Source organism: Balaenoptera musculus, chromosome X, assembly GCF_009873245.2.
Source record: "Balaenoptera musculus isolate JJ_BM4_2016_0621 chromosome X, mBalMus1.pri.v3, whole genome shotgun sequence".
Lineage (NCBI taxonomy): Eukaryota > Metazoa > Chordata > Mammalia > Artiodactyla > Balaenopteridae > Balaenoptera > Balaenoptera musculus.
In genome coordinates this window covers 28,349,677-28,368,017 of record NC_045806.1, presented here as the reverse complement: position 1 = coordinate 28,368,017, position 18,341 = coordinate 28,349,677, and the positions used below count along the sequence as shown (strand labels likewise).

The following is an 18,341-nucleotide window of genomic DNA, read 5'->3' as shown; positions in this document are numbered from 1 at the left end:
TCAGAATGTTTGGTCTTAACACTACAGAGTCCCCACTCCTATTTAATTCCCCCCAAAAGTCTAGCAAAGGTAGCACATTTGTGGAAGGCAATTCTTTTTTTTTTATACAATGAAGCAGTAAGAACTAGGTGATAGGGATAAATTGGTAGGTGGTAAATTGAGGATTTTGAAATCATTTCTTTTTAATTTTGCTTCCCCATTAGAATCAAAGTTCCATGAGAACAGATCTCTGGGCTTATTTATTTACCACTGTATCCTCAAAGACTAGGATATATATCTATATCCTCAAAAGCTAGGCTGGTACAAAGTAGTAACTCAATAAACATTTGTTAAAAATATTTTTCAGTGTCTCATATTGTCAATCCGATACTTTTCAGAATCAGTAACATAACTTCTAGCTACCATTATTTATTGGATTGAATACACAATGTATATTTGCATAGGTATCTTTAGCATTGTTTGGTTAATGGCCAGAAAGCTGAACTAGTTTTCAGTGTATCTTAAATCTCCTGTAAGCACCTGATTTTTTGTTTTTGTTTTTCCCAGTTAGACCCTAGGTAAGTGTTATGCATTTTGAGCACTGTTTTCTACTTGTACCAAGATTACAGTCATAGTTTTCTGCTAGCTATACCATAAGCACCTTGATAGGAATAATTGGATGTTTAAAAGATAAAATTGGGGCTTCCCTGGTGGCGCAGTGGTTGAGAACCTGCCTGCCAATGCAGGGGACACGGGTTCGAGCCCTGGTCTGGGAAGATCCCACATGCCACGGAGCAACTGGGCCCGTGAGCCACAACTACTGAGCCTGCGCGTCTGGAGCTTGTGCTCCGTAACAAGAGAGGCCGCGACAGTGAGAGGCCCAGGCACCGCGATGAAGAGTGGCCGCCGCTCGCCGCAACTAGAGAAAGCCCTTGCACAGAAACGAAGACCCAACACAGCCAAAAAATAAATAAATAAATAAATAAAATTAACCCACTTCTTAAAAAAAAAAAATGCTAAAAAGCACTTGCATCCTAATTGCTGATTATATTTCAGCTTTAAAAAAAAAAGATAAAATTGTTTAGTGTTTCTCAAGTATAAATAAAAGCCTATAGTTTTTATCATTAATTTTATCATGAAACTGAATCATCTTCATCAATACAAATTATTTTCATTACTATATTTTATAGCCCTTTAATGAGAAGCATTGTTATTAGATGATAAAAGCAACTTGGATCAGTGAGTGAAATGCTAAAATTATGCAACGGCTTAATTAAGGGGTACTTAATTTAGTGAGGGCAGAACATGTATTGTAGAATATTAAAGAATTTAACTGGAGGGGACCTGTGCGAGTTATTTTCTTACTAGAATGCTGTACATCCATTGTGTACAGTGACTTGTAAATGGAAAATGCATGTATGTAGAATGTAGTGCTGGATGAAATATATTAAAATTCAAAACAACAACCTAGCGCTTTAATGAATTAGTCCATTGCTATGATATCACCTACAATTTACAAATTCTAGTGCTTAGAGATCAGATGACATTATGACATTATCTCTTCATTTATAGACCTCAGGTGTAAACCCACTCTGCTTCCAGCAGTAAGTTCTTTAGAATTTCACATCTGTGCGTTTGGTTATTTTAGCAAACACAGGATTTTTTATTGTGTTTACAAATATGTGTTCACATTTTCATATTTAGAGCTATCTCACCATGTCTGGTTTGGGACCACAAGTTTCTTCTTTCCAGTTCACCCATTCCCCTTTTCTTACAGCGAATTTATTTATTGTTTTGTTCCTAATACAAATTCTGTAGGAACTGATCCAGGTTTATTCTGATCATGGTTTCTAGATGGCATCCTTCTTAATTTTGTTATAAAGCTCTTAAAAGGCTGACCAAACTTTGTGAGTGCACGTTTATAAATCTCTTATCTTTGAAATCCTGCTTCTTTCTGGTTACACATGATATGCATTATAATCCAGTATTTCAGTTCCTGCCTTTCTCCTGACAGAAAACTGACCTGAGCGTTAGACAGTGGAGGCTCTTGTTTAGATTTCCCAGAGGTATTTCAAGGTTGTGTCTGGCAGCAGGCTAATCACACTTTCTGGAGGTTGATTGCCCAAGATAAGAACAGTTTTGTTGAAAACACCAGTTTCCTAACAAACTCATTCGTATTGACTTTTTGGGAATGAGGGCATACTAAAAGAAAACTTTGTGCAACTTTGATTTTATTGTCTCTTTTTGATCTTTACAGATACTTTTATTATAGAATATAGTATCTAATTATAAAATTAGTGAGTGTGGAATATTGTGGAAGATATAGATAGGATGAAAGAGAAAAAGTAAATTATTTTCAGTCCCACCAGCATACCCATTTCACTAATGTCTTAAAGTATGTTCCCCTAGTCTTTTCCATAAAATTTTTTATTATATTCTATAGAAATTATATCTCCTTATCTTTGACGTTACTTTATAAAGAATTTATTTTCATATATTATCAAATATTCTTCAAAAGCAACATTTTGAATGGCCTTGTAGTACTCACGTACAATTATTATTATTATTCTTTTCATTTTAAAAAGTTTTATTGTCATCAAAGATATGCATGTACATAGTTCGAGGAGTCAAAGTTTTAAGACTTGAAACAAAAAACTAGCTGCCTTTTGTCCCAACCCTCTTCACCCACGATTCCCACAACCCAGGGTGGGAGTCTTTCCAGCTTCCAATTTTCTAGCTGAAGCCTTTGATTTTGCCTCCATGGTTCTAAGTAGAAACCTTATCCTACTTTGTCTTGATTTTTCAGATTTAAACATTATCCAATGAATTCCTACAATGAAAGATGAGGATTTAGCTCTCGTAACAGCTGCACACTTACTGCCACCTCCAACACACATTTCACCTTTCTCTAGTCTTCCAGTATAGTTAGATCCTAGTTTTTGGCATTGTAAATGTTTTAATCTGAGTAATGACATCTTCAGTTGTTAAAAATTTTTAAGTATCATTTTTGCTTTTTGGCTGACTTTTATATCATTTTGGCTTTTAAGTCCCTCTCCCACACAGTGGGCTCCTTTACTCATTTTTTTAAAATTAAGATATTATTTATACAGAGTGAAATCCATCCTTTTTAGAGTGAAGTTCTGTGAGTTTTGACAAATGTATACAATTGTATAATTGCCACAACAACCAGGATACAGAACAGTTTCATCATTTCAAAAAATTCCCCCATACTCATTCATAGTCAGCCCTTCCCCCACTCCCTGGCATCCAGTGAACAGTTTTCCAGTCCCATAGTTTTGCCGTTGCAAGATGGTCGTATAAATGGAAACATCCAGGGACTTCCCTGGTGGTCCAGTGGTTAAGAATCCGCCTTCCAATGCAGGGGACGTGGGTTTGATCCTGGTCAGGGAACTAAGATTCCACATGCCATGGGGCAAGTACTGAGCCCGTGTGCTGCAACAAAGACCCAGCACAGCCAAAATTAAAATAAATAAATAAATAAACAAAAAAACCCAACCATCCAGTATGTAGTCTTTTATTTATTTATTTGGTTGTGCAGCAGGATTGTGTGATCTTAGTTCCCTGACCAGGGATCGAACCCGGGCCCCCTGCAGTGGAAGCACAGAGTTCTAACCACTGGCCCTCCAGGGAATTCCCCAGTATGTAGTCTTTTTTTTTTTTTGAATTTTTTTTTATTAGTTGTTTTGTTTGTCTTTTTATACTGCAGGTTCTTATTAGGCATCAATTTTATACACATCAGTGTATACATGTCAATCCCAATCGCCCAATTCAGCACACCACCATCCGCACCCCACCGTGGCTTTCCCCCCTTGGTGTCCATACGTTTGTTCTCTACATGTGTGTCTCAACTTCTGCCCTGCAAACCGGTTCATCTGTACCATTTTTCTAGGTTCGACATACATGCGTTAATATACGGTATTTGTTTTTCTCCTTCTGACTTACTTCACTCTGTATGACAGTCTCTACATCCATCCACGTCTCAACAAATGACCCAATTTTGTTCCTTTTTATGGCTGAGTAATATTCCATTGTATATATGTACCACATCTTCTTTATCCATTTGTCTGTCGATGGGCATTTAGGGTGCTTCCATGACCTGGCTATTGTAAATAGTGCTGCAGTGAACATTGGGGTGCATGTGTCTTTTTGAATTACGGTTTTCTCTGGGTATATGCCCAGTAGTGGGATTGCTGGATCGTATGGTAATTCTATTTTTAGTTTTTTCAGGAACCTCCATACTGTTCTCCATAGTGGCTGTATCAATTTACATTCCCACCAACAGTGCAAGAGGGTTCCCTTTTCTCCACACCCTCTCCAGCATTTGTTGTTTGTAGATTTTCTGATGATGCCCATTCTAACTGGTGTGAGGTGATACCTCATTGTAGTTTTGACTTGCATTTCCCTAATAATTAGTGCTATTGAGCAGCTTTTCATGTGCTTCTTGGCCATCTGTATGTCTTCTTTGTAGAAATGTCTATTTAGGTCTGCCCATTTTTGGATTGGGTTGCTTGTTTTTTTAATATTGAGCTGCATGAGGTGTTTATATATTTTGGAGATTAATCCTTTGTCCGTTGATTCATTTGCAAATATTTTCTCCCATTCTGAGGGTTGTCTTTTCGTCTTGTTTATGGTTTCCTTTGCTGTGCAAAAGCTTTGAAGTTTCATTAGGTCCCATTTGTTTATTTTTGTTTTTATTTCCATTACTCTAGGAGGTGGATCAAAAAAGATGTTGCTGTGATTTATGTCAAAGAGTGTTCTTCCTATGTTTTCCTCTAAGAGTTTTATAGTGTCCTGTCTTACATTTAGGTCTCTAATCCATTTTGAGTTTATTTTTGTGTATGATGTTAGGGAGTGTTCTAATTTCATTCTTTTACATGCAGCTGTCCAGTTTTTCCAACACCACTTATTGAAGAGACTGTCTTTTCTCCATTGTATATCCTTGCCTCCTTTGTCATAGATTAGTTGACCATAGGTGTGTGGGTTCATCTCTGGGCTTTCTATCTTGTTTCATTGATCTATGTTTCTGTTTTTGTGCCAGTACCATATTGTCTTGATTACTGTAGCTTTGTAGTATAGTCTGAAGTCAGGGAGTCTGATTCCTCCAGCTCCGTTTTTTTCCCTCGAGACTGCTTTGGCTATTCGGGGTCTTTTGTGTCTCCATACAAATTTTAAGATTTTTTGTTCTAGTTCCATTAAAAAATGCCATTGGTAATTTGATAGGGGTTGCATTGAATCTGTAGATTGCTTTGGGTAGTATAGTCATTTTCACAATATTGATTCTTCCAGTCCAAGAAGATGGCATATCTCTCCGTCTGTTGGTATCATCTTTAATTTCATTCATCAGTGTCTTACAGTTTTCTGCATACAGGTCTTTTGTCTCCCTAGGTAGGCTTATTCCTAGGTATTTTATTCTTTTTGTTGCAGTGGTAAATGGGAGTGTTTCCTTAATTTCTCTTTCAGATTTTTCATCATTAGTGTATAGGAATGTAAGAGATTTCTGTGCATTAATTTTGTATCCTGCAACTTTACCAAATTCATTGATTAGCTCTAGTAGTTTTCTGGTGACATCTTTAGGATTCTCTATGTATAGTATCATGTCATCTGCAAACAGTGACAGTTTTACTTCTTCTTTTCCAATTTGTATTCCTTTTATTTCTTTTTCTTCTCTGATTGCCCTGGCTAGGACTTCCAAAACTATGTTGAATAATAGTGGTGAGAGTGGACAAGCTTGTCTTGTTCCTGATCTTAGAGGAAATGTTTTCAGTTTTTCACCATTGAGAATGATGTTTGCTGTGGGTTTGTCATATATGGCCTTTATTATGTTGAGGTAGGTTCCCTCTATGCCCACTTTCTGGAGAGTTTTTATCATAAATGGGTGTTGAATTTTGTCAAAAGCTTTTTCTGCATCTATTGAGATGATCATATGGTTTTTCTTCTTCAATTTGTTAATATGGTGTATCACCTTGATTGATTTGTGTATATTGAAGAATCCTTGCATCCCTAGGATAAATCCCACTTGATCATGGTATATGATCCTTTTAATGTGTTGTTAGGTTCTGTTTGCTAGTATTTTGTTGAGGATTTTTGCGTCTATATTCATCAGTGATATTGGTCTGTAATTTTCTTGTTTTGTAGTATCTTAGTCTGGTTTTGGTATCAGGGTGATGGTGGCCTCATAGAATGAGTTTGGGAGTGTTCCTTCCTCTGAAATTTTTTGGAAGAGTTTGAGAAGGATGGGTGTTAGCTCCTCTCTAAATGTTTGATAGAATTCACCTGTGAAGCCATTTGGTCCTGGGCTTTTGTGTGTTGGAAGATTTTTAATCACAGTTTCAATTTCATTACTTGTGACTGGTCTGTTCATATTTTCTATTTCTTCCTGGTTCAGTCTTGGAAGGTTATACCTTTCTAAGAATGTGTCCATTTCTTCCAGGTTGTCCATTTTATTGGCATAGAGTTGCTTGTAGTAGTCTCTTAGGATGCTTTGTATTTCTGCGGTGTCTGTTGTAACTTCTTTTTCATTTCTAATTTTATTGATTTGAGTCCTCTCCCTCTTTTTCTTGATGAGTCTGGCTAATGGTTTATCAATTTTGTTTATCTTCTCAAAGAACCAGCTTTTAATTTTATTGATCTTTGCTATTGTTTTCTTTGTTTCTATTTCATTTATTTCTGCTCTGATCCTTATGATTTCTTTCCTTCTGCTAACTTTGGGTTTTGTTTGTCCTTCTTTCTCTAGTTCCTTTAGGTGTAAGGTCAGATTGTTTATTTGAGGTGTTTCTTGTTTCTTGAGGTAAGCTTGTATAGCTATAAACTTGCCTCTTAGAACTGCTTTTGATGCATCCCATAGGTTTTGGAACGTCGTGTTTTCCTTGTCATTTGTCTCTAGGTATTTTTTGATTTCCTCTTTGATTTCTTCAGTGATCTCTTGGTTATTTAGTAACGTATTGTTTAGATTCCGTGTGTTTGTGTTTTTTATGTTTTTTTTCCCCTGTAATCGATTTCTAATCTCATAGCGTTGTGGTCAGAAAAGATGCTTGATATGATTTCAATTTTCTTAACTTTACTGAGGCTTGATTTGTGACCCAAGATGTGATCTATCCTGGAGAAAGTTCCGTGCTCACTTGAGAAGAAAGTGTAATCTGCTGTTTTTGGATGGAATGTCCTATAAATATCAATTAAATCTATCTAGTCTATTGTGTCATTTAAAGCTTCTGTTTCCTTATTTATGTTCATTTTGGATGATCTGTCCATTGGTGTAAGTGAGGTGTTAAAGTCCCCCACTATTATTGTGTTACTGTCAATTTCCTCTTTTATAGCTGTTAGCAGTTGCCTTATGTATTGAGGTGCTCCTATGTTGGGTGCATATATATTTATAATTATTATATCTTCTTCTTGGATTGATCCCTTGATCATTATGTAGTGTCCTTCCTTGTCTCTTGTAACATTCTTTATTTTAAAGTCTATTTTATCTGATATGAGTATAGCTACTCCAGCTTTCTTTTGATTTCCATTTGCATGGAATATCTTTTTCCATCCCCTCACTTTCAGTCTGTATGTGTCCCTAGGTCTGAAGTGGGTCTCTTGTAGACAGCATATATATGGTCTTGTTTTTGTATCCATTCAGCAAGCCTGTGTCTTTTGGTTGGAGCATTTAATGCATTCATGTTTAAGGTAGTTATCGATATGTATATTCCTATGACCATTTTCTTAATTATTTTGGGTTTGTTTTTGTAGGTCCTTTTCTTCTGTTGTGTTTCCTGCCTGGAGAAGTTCCTTTAGCATTTGTTGTAAAGCTGGTTTGGTGGTGCTGAATTCTCTTAGCTGTTGCTTGTCTGTAAAGCTTTTGATTTCTCTCTCGAATCTGAATGAGATCCTTGCCAGGTAGAGTAATCTTGGTTGGAGGTTCTTCCCTTTTATCACTTTAAGTATATCATGCCACTCTGGCTTGTAGAGTTTCTGCTGAGAAATCAGCTGTTAACCTTATGGGAGTTCCCTTGTGTGTTATTTGTCATTTTTCCCTTGCTGCTTTCAGTAATTTTTCTTTGTCTTTACTTTTTGCCAATTTGATTACTGTGTGTCTCGGCATGTTTCTCCTTGGGTTTATCCTGTATGGGACTCTCTGCGCTTCCTGGTCTTGGGTGGCTATTTCCTTTCCCATGTTAGGGAAGTTTTCGAGTATAATCCCTTCATATATTTTCTCTGGTCCTTTCTCTCTCTCTTCTCCTTCTGGTACCCCTATAATGCGAATGTTGTTGCGTTTAATGTTGTCCAGAGGTCTCTTAGGCTGTCTTCATTTCTTTTCATTCTTTTTTCTTTATTCTGTTCTGCAGCAGTGAATTCCACTGTTCTGTCTTCCAGGTCACTTATCCGTTCTTCTGCCTCAGTTATTCTGCTATTGATTCCTTCTAGTGTAGTTTTCATTTCAGTTATTGTATTGTTCATCTCTGTTTGTTTGTTCTTTCATTCTTCTAGGTCTTTGTTAAACATTTCTTGCATCTTCTCCATCTTTGCCTCCATTCTTTTTCCGAGGTCCTTGATCATCTTCACTATTATTATTCCGAATTCTTATTTCTGGAAAGTTGCCTATCTCCACATCACTTACTTGTTTTTCTGGGGTTTTATCTTGTTCCTTCATCTGGTACATAGCCCTCTGCCTTTTCATCTTGTCTTATCTTTCTGTGAATGTGGTTTTTGTTCCACAGGCTGCAGGATTGTAGTTGATTTTGCTTCTTCTGTCTACCCTCTGGTGGATGAGGGTATCTAAGAGGCTTGTGAAGTTTCCTGATGGGAGGGACTGGTGGTGGGTAGAGCTGACTGTTTCTCTGGTGGGCAGAGCTCATTAAAACTTTAATCTGCTTGACTGCTGATGGGTGGGGCTGGGTTCCCTCCCTGTTGGTTGTTTGGCCTGAGGCAACCCAACACTGGAGCCTACCTGGGCTGTTTGGTGTGGCTAATGGCAGACTCTGGGAGGGCTCACGCCAAGGAGTACTTCCCAGAACTTATGCTGCCAGTGTCCTTGTCCCCCCAGTGAGCCACAGCCACCCCCTGCCTCTGCAGGAGGCCCTCCAACACTAGCAGGTAGGTCTGGTTCAGTCTCCCCTGGGGTCACTACTCCTTCCTCTGGGTCTTGATGCCCACACTACTTTGTGTGTGCCCTCCAAGAGTGGAGTCTCTGTTTCCCCCAGTCCTGTCAAAGTCCTGCAGTCACGTCCCACTAGCCTTCAAAGTCTGATTCTCTAGGAATTCCTCCTCCCGTTGCCGGACCCTCAGGTTGGGAAGCCTGACGTGCGGCTCAGAAGCTTCACTCCAGTGGGTGAACTTCTGTGGTATAAGTGTTCTCCAGTCTGTGAGTCACCCACCCAGCAGTTATGGGATTTGATTTTACTGTGATTGCGCCCCTCCTACCGTCTCATTGTGGCTTCTCCTTTGGCTTTGGATATAGGGTATCTTTTTTGGTGAGTTCCAGTGTCTTCCTGTTGGTTGTTGTCCAGCAGGTAGTTGTGATTCTGGTGCTCTCGCAAGAGCGAGTGAGAGCACGTCCTTCTACTCCGCCATCTTGGTTCAGGGCCCAGTATGTCCTCGTACAATTATATATTTGATCATCTCTAATTTTAGTTTTCTGTCAAGCAATTTGGAATGGTCTGAATTCTTTTCTTTTTTGTGTGATAAATATTTCTTTTCTAATTGTAAAGAGAGCTTAAATTTCACATTGTTTATATAAATCTTCTTTTAAATTTCTGATTATTTCCTTGTGGTGGATTCCTAGAAGGAAAATTACTGGGTCACTGAATAGGATTGTTTTTAGATATAGCCAAAATATTTTTCGTAACGTTGGAACCAACTGATACTCTTCCAGCAAAGTAGGAGTTTGGCCAAATTGTTGACACTTCTGCAGTATTGATTGTTATCCTTTTGTCATTCTTTGATAATTTGATAGGCAGTGGAGTATAATTAAACACTCCCATCTTTATTTAATTTGCATTTCTTTGATTACTGCTGAAATTGCATTTTTATGTGTATTTACTCTTGTTATACTTCACTTATTAGAAATAGAAATCACTACTACTATGGAGAGTGTAGGTGATGTTTGGTAATGGAACCACATGGATCACAGGGTCATCATTTAGATAATGACTTTGAGATACTTGGTTTTCAAATGCACTAAGATAGCATTCTCTGAAAATATGAAGGTAAGGTACTGAGAAGTATGATGCACTGACTGGGTTCTAATTCTGACTTGAACTAGCTTTTGAACTTGCCATCAAACTGCTGTGGGCTTCAATTTCTTTGAAAAATATGCAATTTCCCTAAATGGTTTATTTGTTCCATTATAGCCCTCAATATTAAAATTCTGGTGACAATAGAAACACTCATCAGAATCAGTGTTATTGTTCATAAAATAACATTTTCTGGCAGTATTATGAGTTCTCAACATTTCCATCCTTAACTGGTTTCAAAGATTGGATTAGAAATAATTAATTTAAGCTTTTGTGGCAATCAACCCATTATATAATAGGGTTTTTAGTGCAAGGATAACTTTCATATAATTTTAAGTTCTTATTTTGGGGGTTCACCCACTTCTTTGAATTTGTATATTTTAATGTCTTATAATAAAAAAAAAAAAAGGAAATCACATCCCATCATTCTCACCTTCCTCAAATTCTTAGGTTTGAGGGGGAAACCCAGGGGTCAAGAGATTTATGAACATTCAGACTTCGGAGTAGGTTGATGTCACCTTTAGAAGCATGGTTGGTTACTCAGGTGAGACCACTGTTAATTGGTTTGCATTCAGAATTTTGTTCATTGGAGCAAGTCCACTTCTGATTGGCAGACTTTCAGAAGGGAGGGGTTGATGTTGGTTGGCTTGCAGCAGCATGATCAAGACCATGTAGACAGGTAATTGCTAATTGATTAAATGAGATTGAAACTTGTGTTGGTGGCTACTTGTTACCATGGCTACAGAACAAGCAGTTTCTTCCTTCAATCCTCCTTCCTCCATTTCATTTTCAGTTTATTAATCTTTGTCCCCCCAGGACTTAGGACAGGATTTTGTATATAGGCATTTGCAAAGACTGTGGAGTAAATGATTTGAAATTGAATGAAGTTATTTTGGGGATGTCTTAGAATTTCTATTATGCATCCCCTTGTTTTCATTACACAGACTATTTTAATTCTCTGATGCCTCCTATCTGGATCGGGTCCCAGCCTCCTACTTGCCTCTAGTTTTTTTCTCCTTCATTCCATTCTGCGCTTAATGGTTTTACTTTACAAAAATTTTAATGGTGTCACAGTCTTGATCAAAAGTAGTTAGTTACTCTCCAACCTATTGAACTAAGGCCAAATTGACTACTTTGCTATTGATGATCCCTTAGTGTTCCACATACAAGCTTCCCATTTTTTCCTGTTAATCACTGTTCTCAACTCTGTGGCTAAGACACCCAAAGGCGCTCTTCCCAGAACATGTCTAATCTGTCCCTACCTCTGCACTTTTACTCATGCTTTTCTACTGCCTAGAATACCTTTCTCCATTTCATTAGGTTTTCCCCTAATGAAACCCTATACAAATTTATTTCAGTTTTCTATTCATAAAGAATTTTCTGATCCTCCAGAAATGTATACTTTCTTCCTTTTTCTGAACATATTAAAGCACTGGCTGTGCCATTAGAGGAACACATTTTAAATTCTCTTTAGCAGTGCAATTATTTTGTTCTTCTTATTTATTTTATTATTCCAAACTGTAAGCAGAATCCATGGATTCTCTATCTTGTTACTCTCCTGGATAATCTATTAAAATATTTAAAATTTAATAGGTCTTTAGTAAATATGTTTGGAAGGAATTCAACATATTTTAGAATATCTAAGTTCCTTTTTGTAAAAACAAAAAGGAATACTGGATTCTACCTACTGGTACAGCTGAATCCTGTACAACTTCTGAGGTGGGATGGTAATAGATTGGGGCAAAAATGTCAATAGTTTGATCAAATAGTGATTGTAGTGATTGATATTTATGAATATTGATGTTCATCCAAAAGATGTTTTATGTAGATAAAATATGCTACAATTTTTGACATTTGCTTGGGGCAATAGAAATAATGCTAGATCTATTTTTACCTTTATTTATTTTGATCATGGTTTGCATTTGAGGCCAGACATACACATGCACATGTCTAATATAGCAGTAAATAGTCATGGAACTTTTTATTTACGCAGACAACCTTTTAAAATTCAGTGCCTTTCTCACAGCATGGTTTTATTTAATGCACTAAAAAATAAACAGAATTCTAAATTTTGCTCATTACAGATAAAACTGACTAGTTACTAGTGAGAAGGAAGAAAACGTTCTAGAGTTTCAAAAACATATTGTGAAGAAGTATAGTATCTGCCATACAATGAACACTTGAAAAACAATTATCAAATGAAAGGTAGATTTTAGAATTTCAAAGCTAAGTTAGTAAGATTTTTTTTTTTTAGAAAGGCAGTACTTATACACAAGGTATTCCTTAGTTCTTTCCTAAAAAATATTTGCAAAAGATTATCTTCACCATCTGTTGGCTAATAATTAAATTTTAATAGGGAGCAGAGAATATGTATTATATATCAATAACTTTGTACCTTTAAGCCTTATGCATTTAAATGTCCAATAAGTATCTTTTGAAAACAAGTAAGCAAAGCAATGAAGCAGAAGGTAATATAAGAGCGTGCTTCTGTGTCATTTTCTTCGACCCTTGTTACTCAAAGTATGGTCTTCAAGTCAGCAGCTTCATCATCACCTGGCAGCTTGCTGGAAATGCAGAGCCTCACGCTCCACCCCGACCTACTGAATCCGATTCTGATTTTAAAAAGATCCCCAGGTGATTCATATGCACATTAAAAGTTAAGAAGGACTGTATTATACCATGGATAGAAGCAGACCAGGGAACATTAGCTAACTTTTTGCTTCTCTGTAACTCTTTTTAAAAATACTTTAAAAATAGTTGTTCTGATTAATCATGTTGCTGTGACTTGCGAAGGAATGGAGTTAAGTGACCTGTTCAACCTCCTTTTATGCTTGTGAACTTGAAATTTGACTCTTGTCCTTTTAACTTACAAACAGAACACCTGACCAGAATATACATATTTAACTTAAAAACAGATCTTTTAATGCTAGCTGAGCTAGGATAAATTTATGGCAAGAAAAATGCCTGGCACATTGCTGCTAAGTTGTCTTGGCCTCCTGCCAGGATTTATGTTTAACACTTCTGGGATTAATGGTACTCTTCACATAAAGGATTGTTTTTGCATTTGGTTCCCTGGAATGAGCACAGTGGGTAAATTGTAATGCCAAGTAGCAAAAGAAGCTTTTGAAGGAGCTGCCACTTATTATATGTGTTATTACGAATTATTATTGACTTTAAATGCTGGGTTTCTTTCATTCCCTAGATGTGGCAAAGAACATAATGTCAGATCAACTTTATGTGAAGGACTTTTAAATTTATCTCTAACGTCTAAGAAGGAAAGTGACATCTGACTTTAACAGATGCACCATAATGTAAAGAAATATTTTTAATATAGTTAAGGAATATTACAAATCATTATGCTTATGGTATATAGTTGTTTTATTTTATTTTGATTGTAGAAATACACGGTTCGTTTCAACACAGAGACATTATTTTGCTCTTTACATGCTTAATCACCAGCAAAAATTTGATTAGGAGGTGCAAGCTTTCTTTACTGGAAGCCAGGGCATTAAGCTCTTTGGTGTAATTGTTTAATTACCAGTGCACCATTTTAATTGACATGCTATTATAACTTTCCATGGAAAGGAAGATGCAATCTTTTATTTTTGTTTCTTATCTAATGAAAACCACTCTCTTAGATGGGCTAGTTTGGCAATTTGACTTAGGAAGAAGTATTGCGGAATGAAGTTTTTATGTGAACAAGGAAAAGAAATTAACTTTAGTGCTCATCTCATTGGTCTGCCAAATTGGAAGGACATTTTAGGCCTGATTATCATGTTCTAATTAGTCTGTGGAGGACATTCATGGACAATCGAGTGCTCATTAATCTGTCTTCTTCCTGTAACATTGATTTGTTCATTCCCCTTTTAGACACTCAAATACAGAAACCAAAAATTGATGTGTGGTGTTAATGTGCTTACAGATGTTGCCACCACTTATCCAGATAAGAAGTCCATCTTAATGTACGTCACATCACTCTTCCAAGTTTTGCCTCAACAAGTGAGCATCGAAGCCATCCAGGAGGTGGAGATGTTGCCAAGGCCATCAAAAGTTACTAGAGAAGAACATTTTCAATTACATCATCAAATGCACTATTCTCAACAGGTAAAAGATCGAAAGAATAGCTAATATCAATGATATTTTCTGTTTTATATGGATTTTTAGATATCATACACACATATCTATATTGTCTATGGATGGATACACATATATGTATATATATATAGCATAGTATATATATATGTGTATATATTCACACACATGTACAAAAATATATGTATATATAGCTTTGTGTGTGTGTGTGTGTGTGTCTGTGTGTCTTTGTGTGTGAGTATTTGGAGAGAGAGAGAGGGAGAGAGAGGGAGAGGACTCTGTAAACCTAAATTTCATCTGATATCATGGGCAATAATGTTGTTTTCAAGGCACATTGTTAAAATACTCTGCTATTGATATGCACCATGTTATAGGAATATGGGACACAGAATACATTGCATTTCCATTGTGTAAAGTGAAATAAAATAAAAGATAGACTCATATACACATTAAACTTTCCATCAACTAGAGCAAAAAGCGAAGAACTAGACCAAGAGCAGAGGCAAGTACTCTGTTTAATAATGTTTTCTTATTTTTAGTGGCAACTTGCTGATGTAGTAACAAATTTTGCATACTCAGGGTAATATTTTTGATAAGATAAAATTAGTTTAAAATAGTTTAAATAAAAATTAAATAGAGAATACATATGATAAAGACTTTTATGATATTATTGTACAGAATCCAGTGGGATTCTTCTGTTCTTCTTCCCAACGGTGTATATTTAGGGTGTTTTTTTTCTTAACTTTCTTTGATACAAACAATGATGAAAAAGCCTTTAGCAAAATTTCTGCTAAAGGCGTGGAAAGCTCTCAGGCCTAATTTTCTCACTCTACTGAGCTAATTCTATATTTAGCTTATGAAAGCTTCAATCCTTTCCAAGGTATTGACGTGATGAATTCTGGTTTTGTTTACTTTGGGTTCAGAGAAAATTGCTTTGGGTTGCTTGTTTTTGCCAGTTTGAAGAGCAGCATCCCATATTAGTGCTGGAGGGGTGTCAGGATGGAATCTTTATGGTTAAATCCCATCCTCCTCTCTTCCCTGACTACCTGTTCTCCAACATGACATTGAGCACCACAATTCTTGGAGTGTACCAGTTTCTAATATCACTTATATATACTTAGGATTAAGTTTTTCATCTCACTGTTTCCATTTAACATTCGTTTTTTCTAGTGTGTTGGAAAGCAGTCCTTCCAGGGTTACTTATCATGTCTCCTCCTCCTCTCTGTCCCCCTCCCCCGAACCCTTCTGCAGATCACAGTCAGTCTAGCACAGGGCTATGAACGAACTCCTTCCTCTCCTAAGCCTCGGTTCAAGAGCTATGCCTACACACAGGCTGCTTATGTCACCACCTCTGACCCCACACGGAGCCCATTTCCTTCACAGGTCTGTCAACATTTACTCTCTGTTCTCCAAACCAAAGAACTTCTTCACCCAAGATAACCTAACATGGTTTTTGTTTGTTTGAATTTTGCAGTGCCTTTTTTTTCTCCACCATCAGGAGCCGTTTCATTGTTCTCAGTTGTATTAGATACTTCACATGATGCTGTTTTGTTATTGAGACCTCTCTAGGTTTAACGTATGTTGATTCTTCATGAATGGGGATTCTTATAATAGTGATTTGTACTTTCATTATATAATTACCTGCAAGGTTAGTTTTTATAAAGGCTACCAACCAAAACACAAAGCTCATTAAAGAGAGGTCATTTAAAAGAATGGGAAAATGGATGAAATTTACTAGTCACATTACTTGGGGAGATTTTTCTAGATATCTGATACCTAAAGGAAATATATACTCTCTATATTGCCCTTATTATATTTTCACTGTATAAGTATGTATTTATATTCTATTTAAGAAAAATATAACTGTAAGCTTCTTCATATGATAGATTTTAATTTTGCCAATTTAAACTTGATAGCAGGCTCTGTAGTATTTATACAAGAAAGCCACACTCAAACCAGGTCAGAGTCTATGCACCATTCAATATTTTCCACATAATGAATCTTCTCAGTAGCGTTTTCCATCATTATTGCAGTGTTGTAGAAAACCTAAAAATACAAGAAATTATAGCCTTGTATATGTTAGAGCATGGGAATGACATGTGCTAGAATTGCTGGATTTGCTAAAATTTCCTTTTAAAAGAAAATCTCATTTCTTTTGCTTAGAAGAGCAATTTGAAGAGTTCTTGCGGAAGTGACTTTTCTCAATGCTACACAATGAATGGGAATTTAGAAATTATGGTCTTGATCCCATTGGAGAAAAGTATACATTTTTGGAGACTCATCGATTTTTTTTTAAGATAGTGGTTGTATTTAATTAGTGATTTATTTGGCACAGTTAATTGATGCGTGAAAAATTTTAACACTGAAAGCTTCCCCCAGGGGAACATATTTCAGGGCTTAGTTATGCCCTTTATCCTTGGCTAGTTTTCTTGCAAAGTTGAACAAAGGAGATGAGTGAGAATGATTATGTGACTCAGCCTCATCTTCAATTAAATTCCCATCCACATTTTCACAAAGTTGTATAGTCTTGAACAAAAAACCTAATCAGTTTCTTCATTATCAGTAAATAAAAAGAATTCTGCCCCACATTACTGAGTGTTAACTATATGCTATGTGTATACATTATATGAACTAATAAAATCCTTATAATGACTCTTAGAGGTGGGAGGTACTATTTTTATCTCCATTTTAAGTTTAAGTGTACCCACCCTTTCCTTTCTCCTCCTCCCTCTCCCTCCCCCTCCCCCTCCCACCCTCCTGACTCTCCCTGATTCTTTAGGCTTTTTTTTTTTTTTTAAATCACCATCCTCCAATTGAAACTTCCAAGACTTAATAGGTGTTGTACCTCCTAAAATAAAGAAGTCTCAGACAAGACAAAGAGAGGAGTATTTTCCCCTCTTATTTTCACTTTATTGAGCTGCCTTTTCCAGAAGGTTTTCTCCAGTGCCTATTCTGGCAGCACATTTTTACCTCATTACCATCTCATTAAGGCATTGTTCAGGTATGACTCCTCAATGAAGTAATTATAAATGGACTTAATTTTGCTAGACTGTATTTGTTCACTCTCCCTTTGTCTAAATATTACAAAATATGTAATATATCATAAAATATTGAGCAGTTCACATATCTGTTTTAACTTAACATAAGCCATTGAAATAAACCTGTTGTTATCCTTTAGAAAAGAAGAAACATGAATCACAGTTGGTGAGGAATGATATATCCTGCCTGTTTCTAAAGGAAGCACATCAGAAGATGGTGTTACACATAGTTAGGTTTGATAAATTTGTGTCTTAACTATTTACTGAGAAAATTTTTTCTAAAGAGTTTCTCAGAGGGGCTGATCCTGTACTGCCCCCTACAGGTTATATCTGATCCACTTCTAATGATCGGCCAGATTGGGTTCCATTAGAGGGTTTCATTCAAGTGTTTACTTGGTGGTCTATTAGTAAGGGTGCAGTTTTCCATAACAGAAGAGAGAGCCATGTGGGTGACTGTTTCCTATGGGAAACATAAAATGCCTAAATTATTGTAAAAGTTCCCAGTATCTTAGAAACATTAAGTATCCCCATCTGTCCCAACTTAGAAAATCTGATTTATAGTCATTGCAGTTTGTGAACGTGTTGAGGTGAAGTAATCTGACCTATCTCAGGATCTCTGCCTATAAATCAGTTTTTCTCATAATTTACCAAGAAGCAATACTCTCTGGTGTGAACCCTAACTTTTCCTTCATTGTATCACTTAACTACCACCCATTCTTCAATGGAGGACATCCTTTTTATAGTTACACTGAATTCCTATTTTTATGACTTGGATCATGCCTCTCATTCTACTCCTAATCTAATATCAAACATCTCCAATATCTTTTTCACTTTCCATTTCTCTCTTTCTCCTGGCACCTCATCCTAGCCAAAACGCCTGTAGGCACACCTCCTCTGTCCAAACACACCACTCCGTTTTATCTTGTTAATGTACTATTATGTGACATTTTCTTTCACTGACCATTTTTTGTAGTCTGTGCTTTATACGTTTGTTTAT

At 36.5% G+C, this 18,341-nt stretch overlaps 1 protein-coding gene across 1 annotated transcript in view; it reads left to right on the top strand.

Annotated features, from left to right (window-relative positions):
- Positions 1 to 18,341, top strand: part of LOC118889001 (dystrophin) — a 1,535,792-nt gene that overhangs the window by 122,391 nt on the left and 1,395,060 nt on the right. Inside the window, exons 4-5 of the mRNA XM_036840547.1 lie at positions 14,137 to 14,318; positions 15,558 to 15,689. Coding sequence (XP_036696442.1) covers positions 14,137 to 14,318; positions 15,558 to 15,689 — 314 coding nt within the window. The remainder of the gene's footprint in view (positions 1 to 14,136; positions 14,319 to 15,557; positions 15,690 to 18,341) is intronic.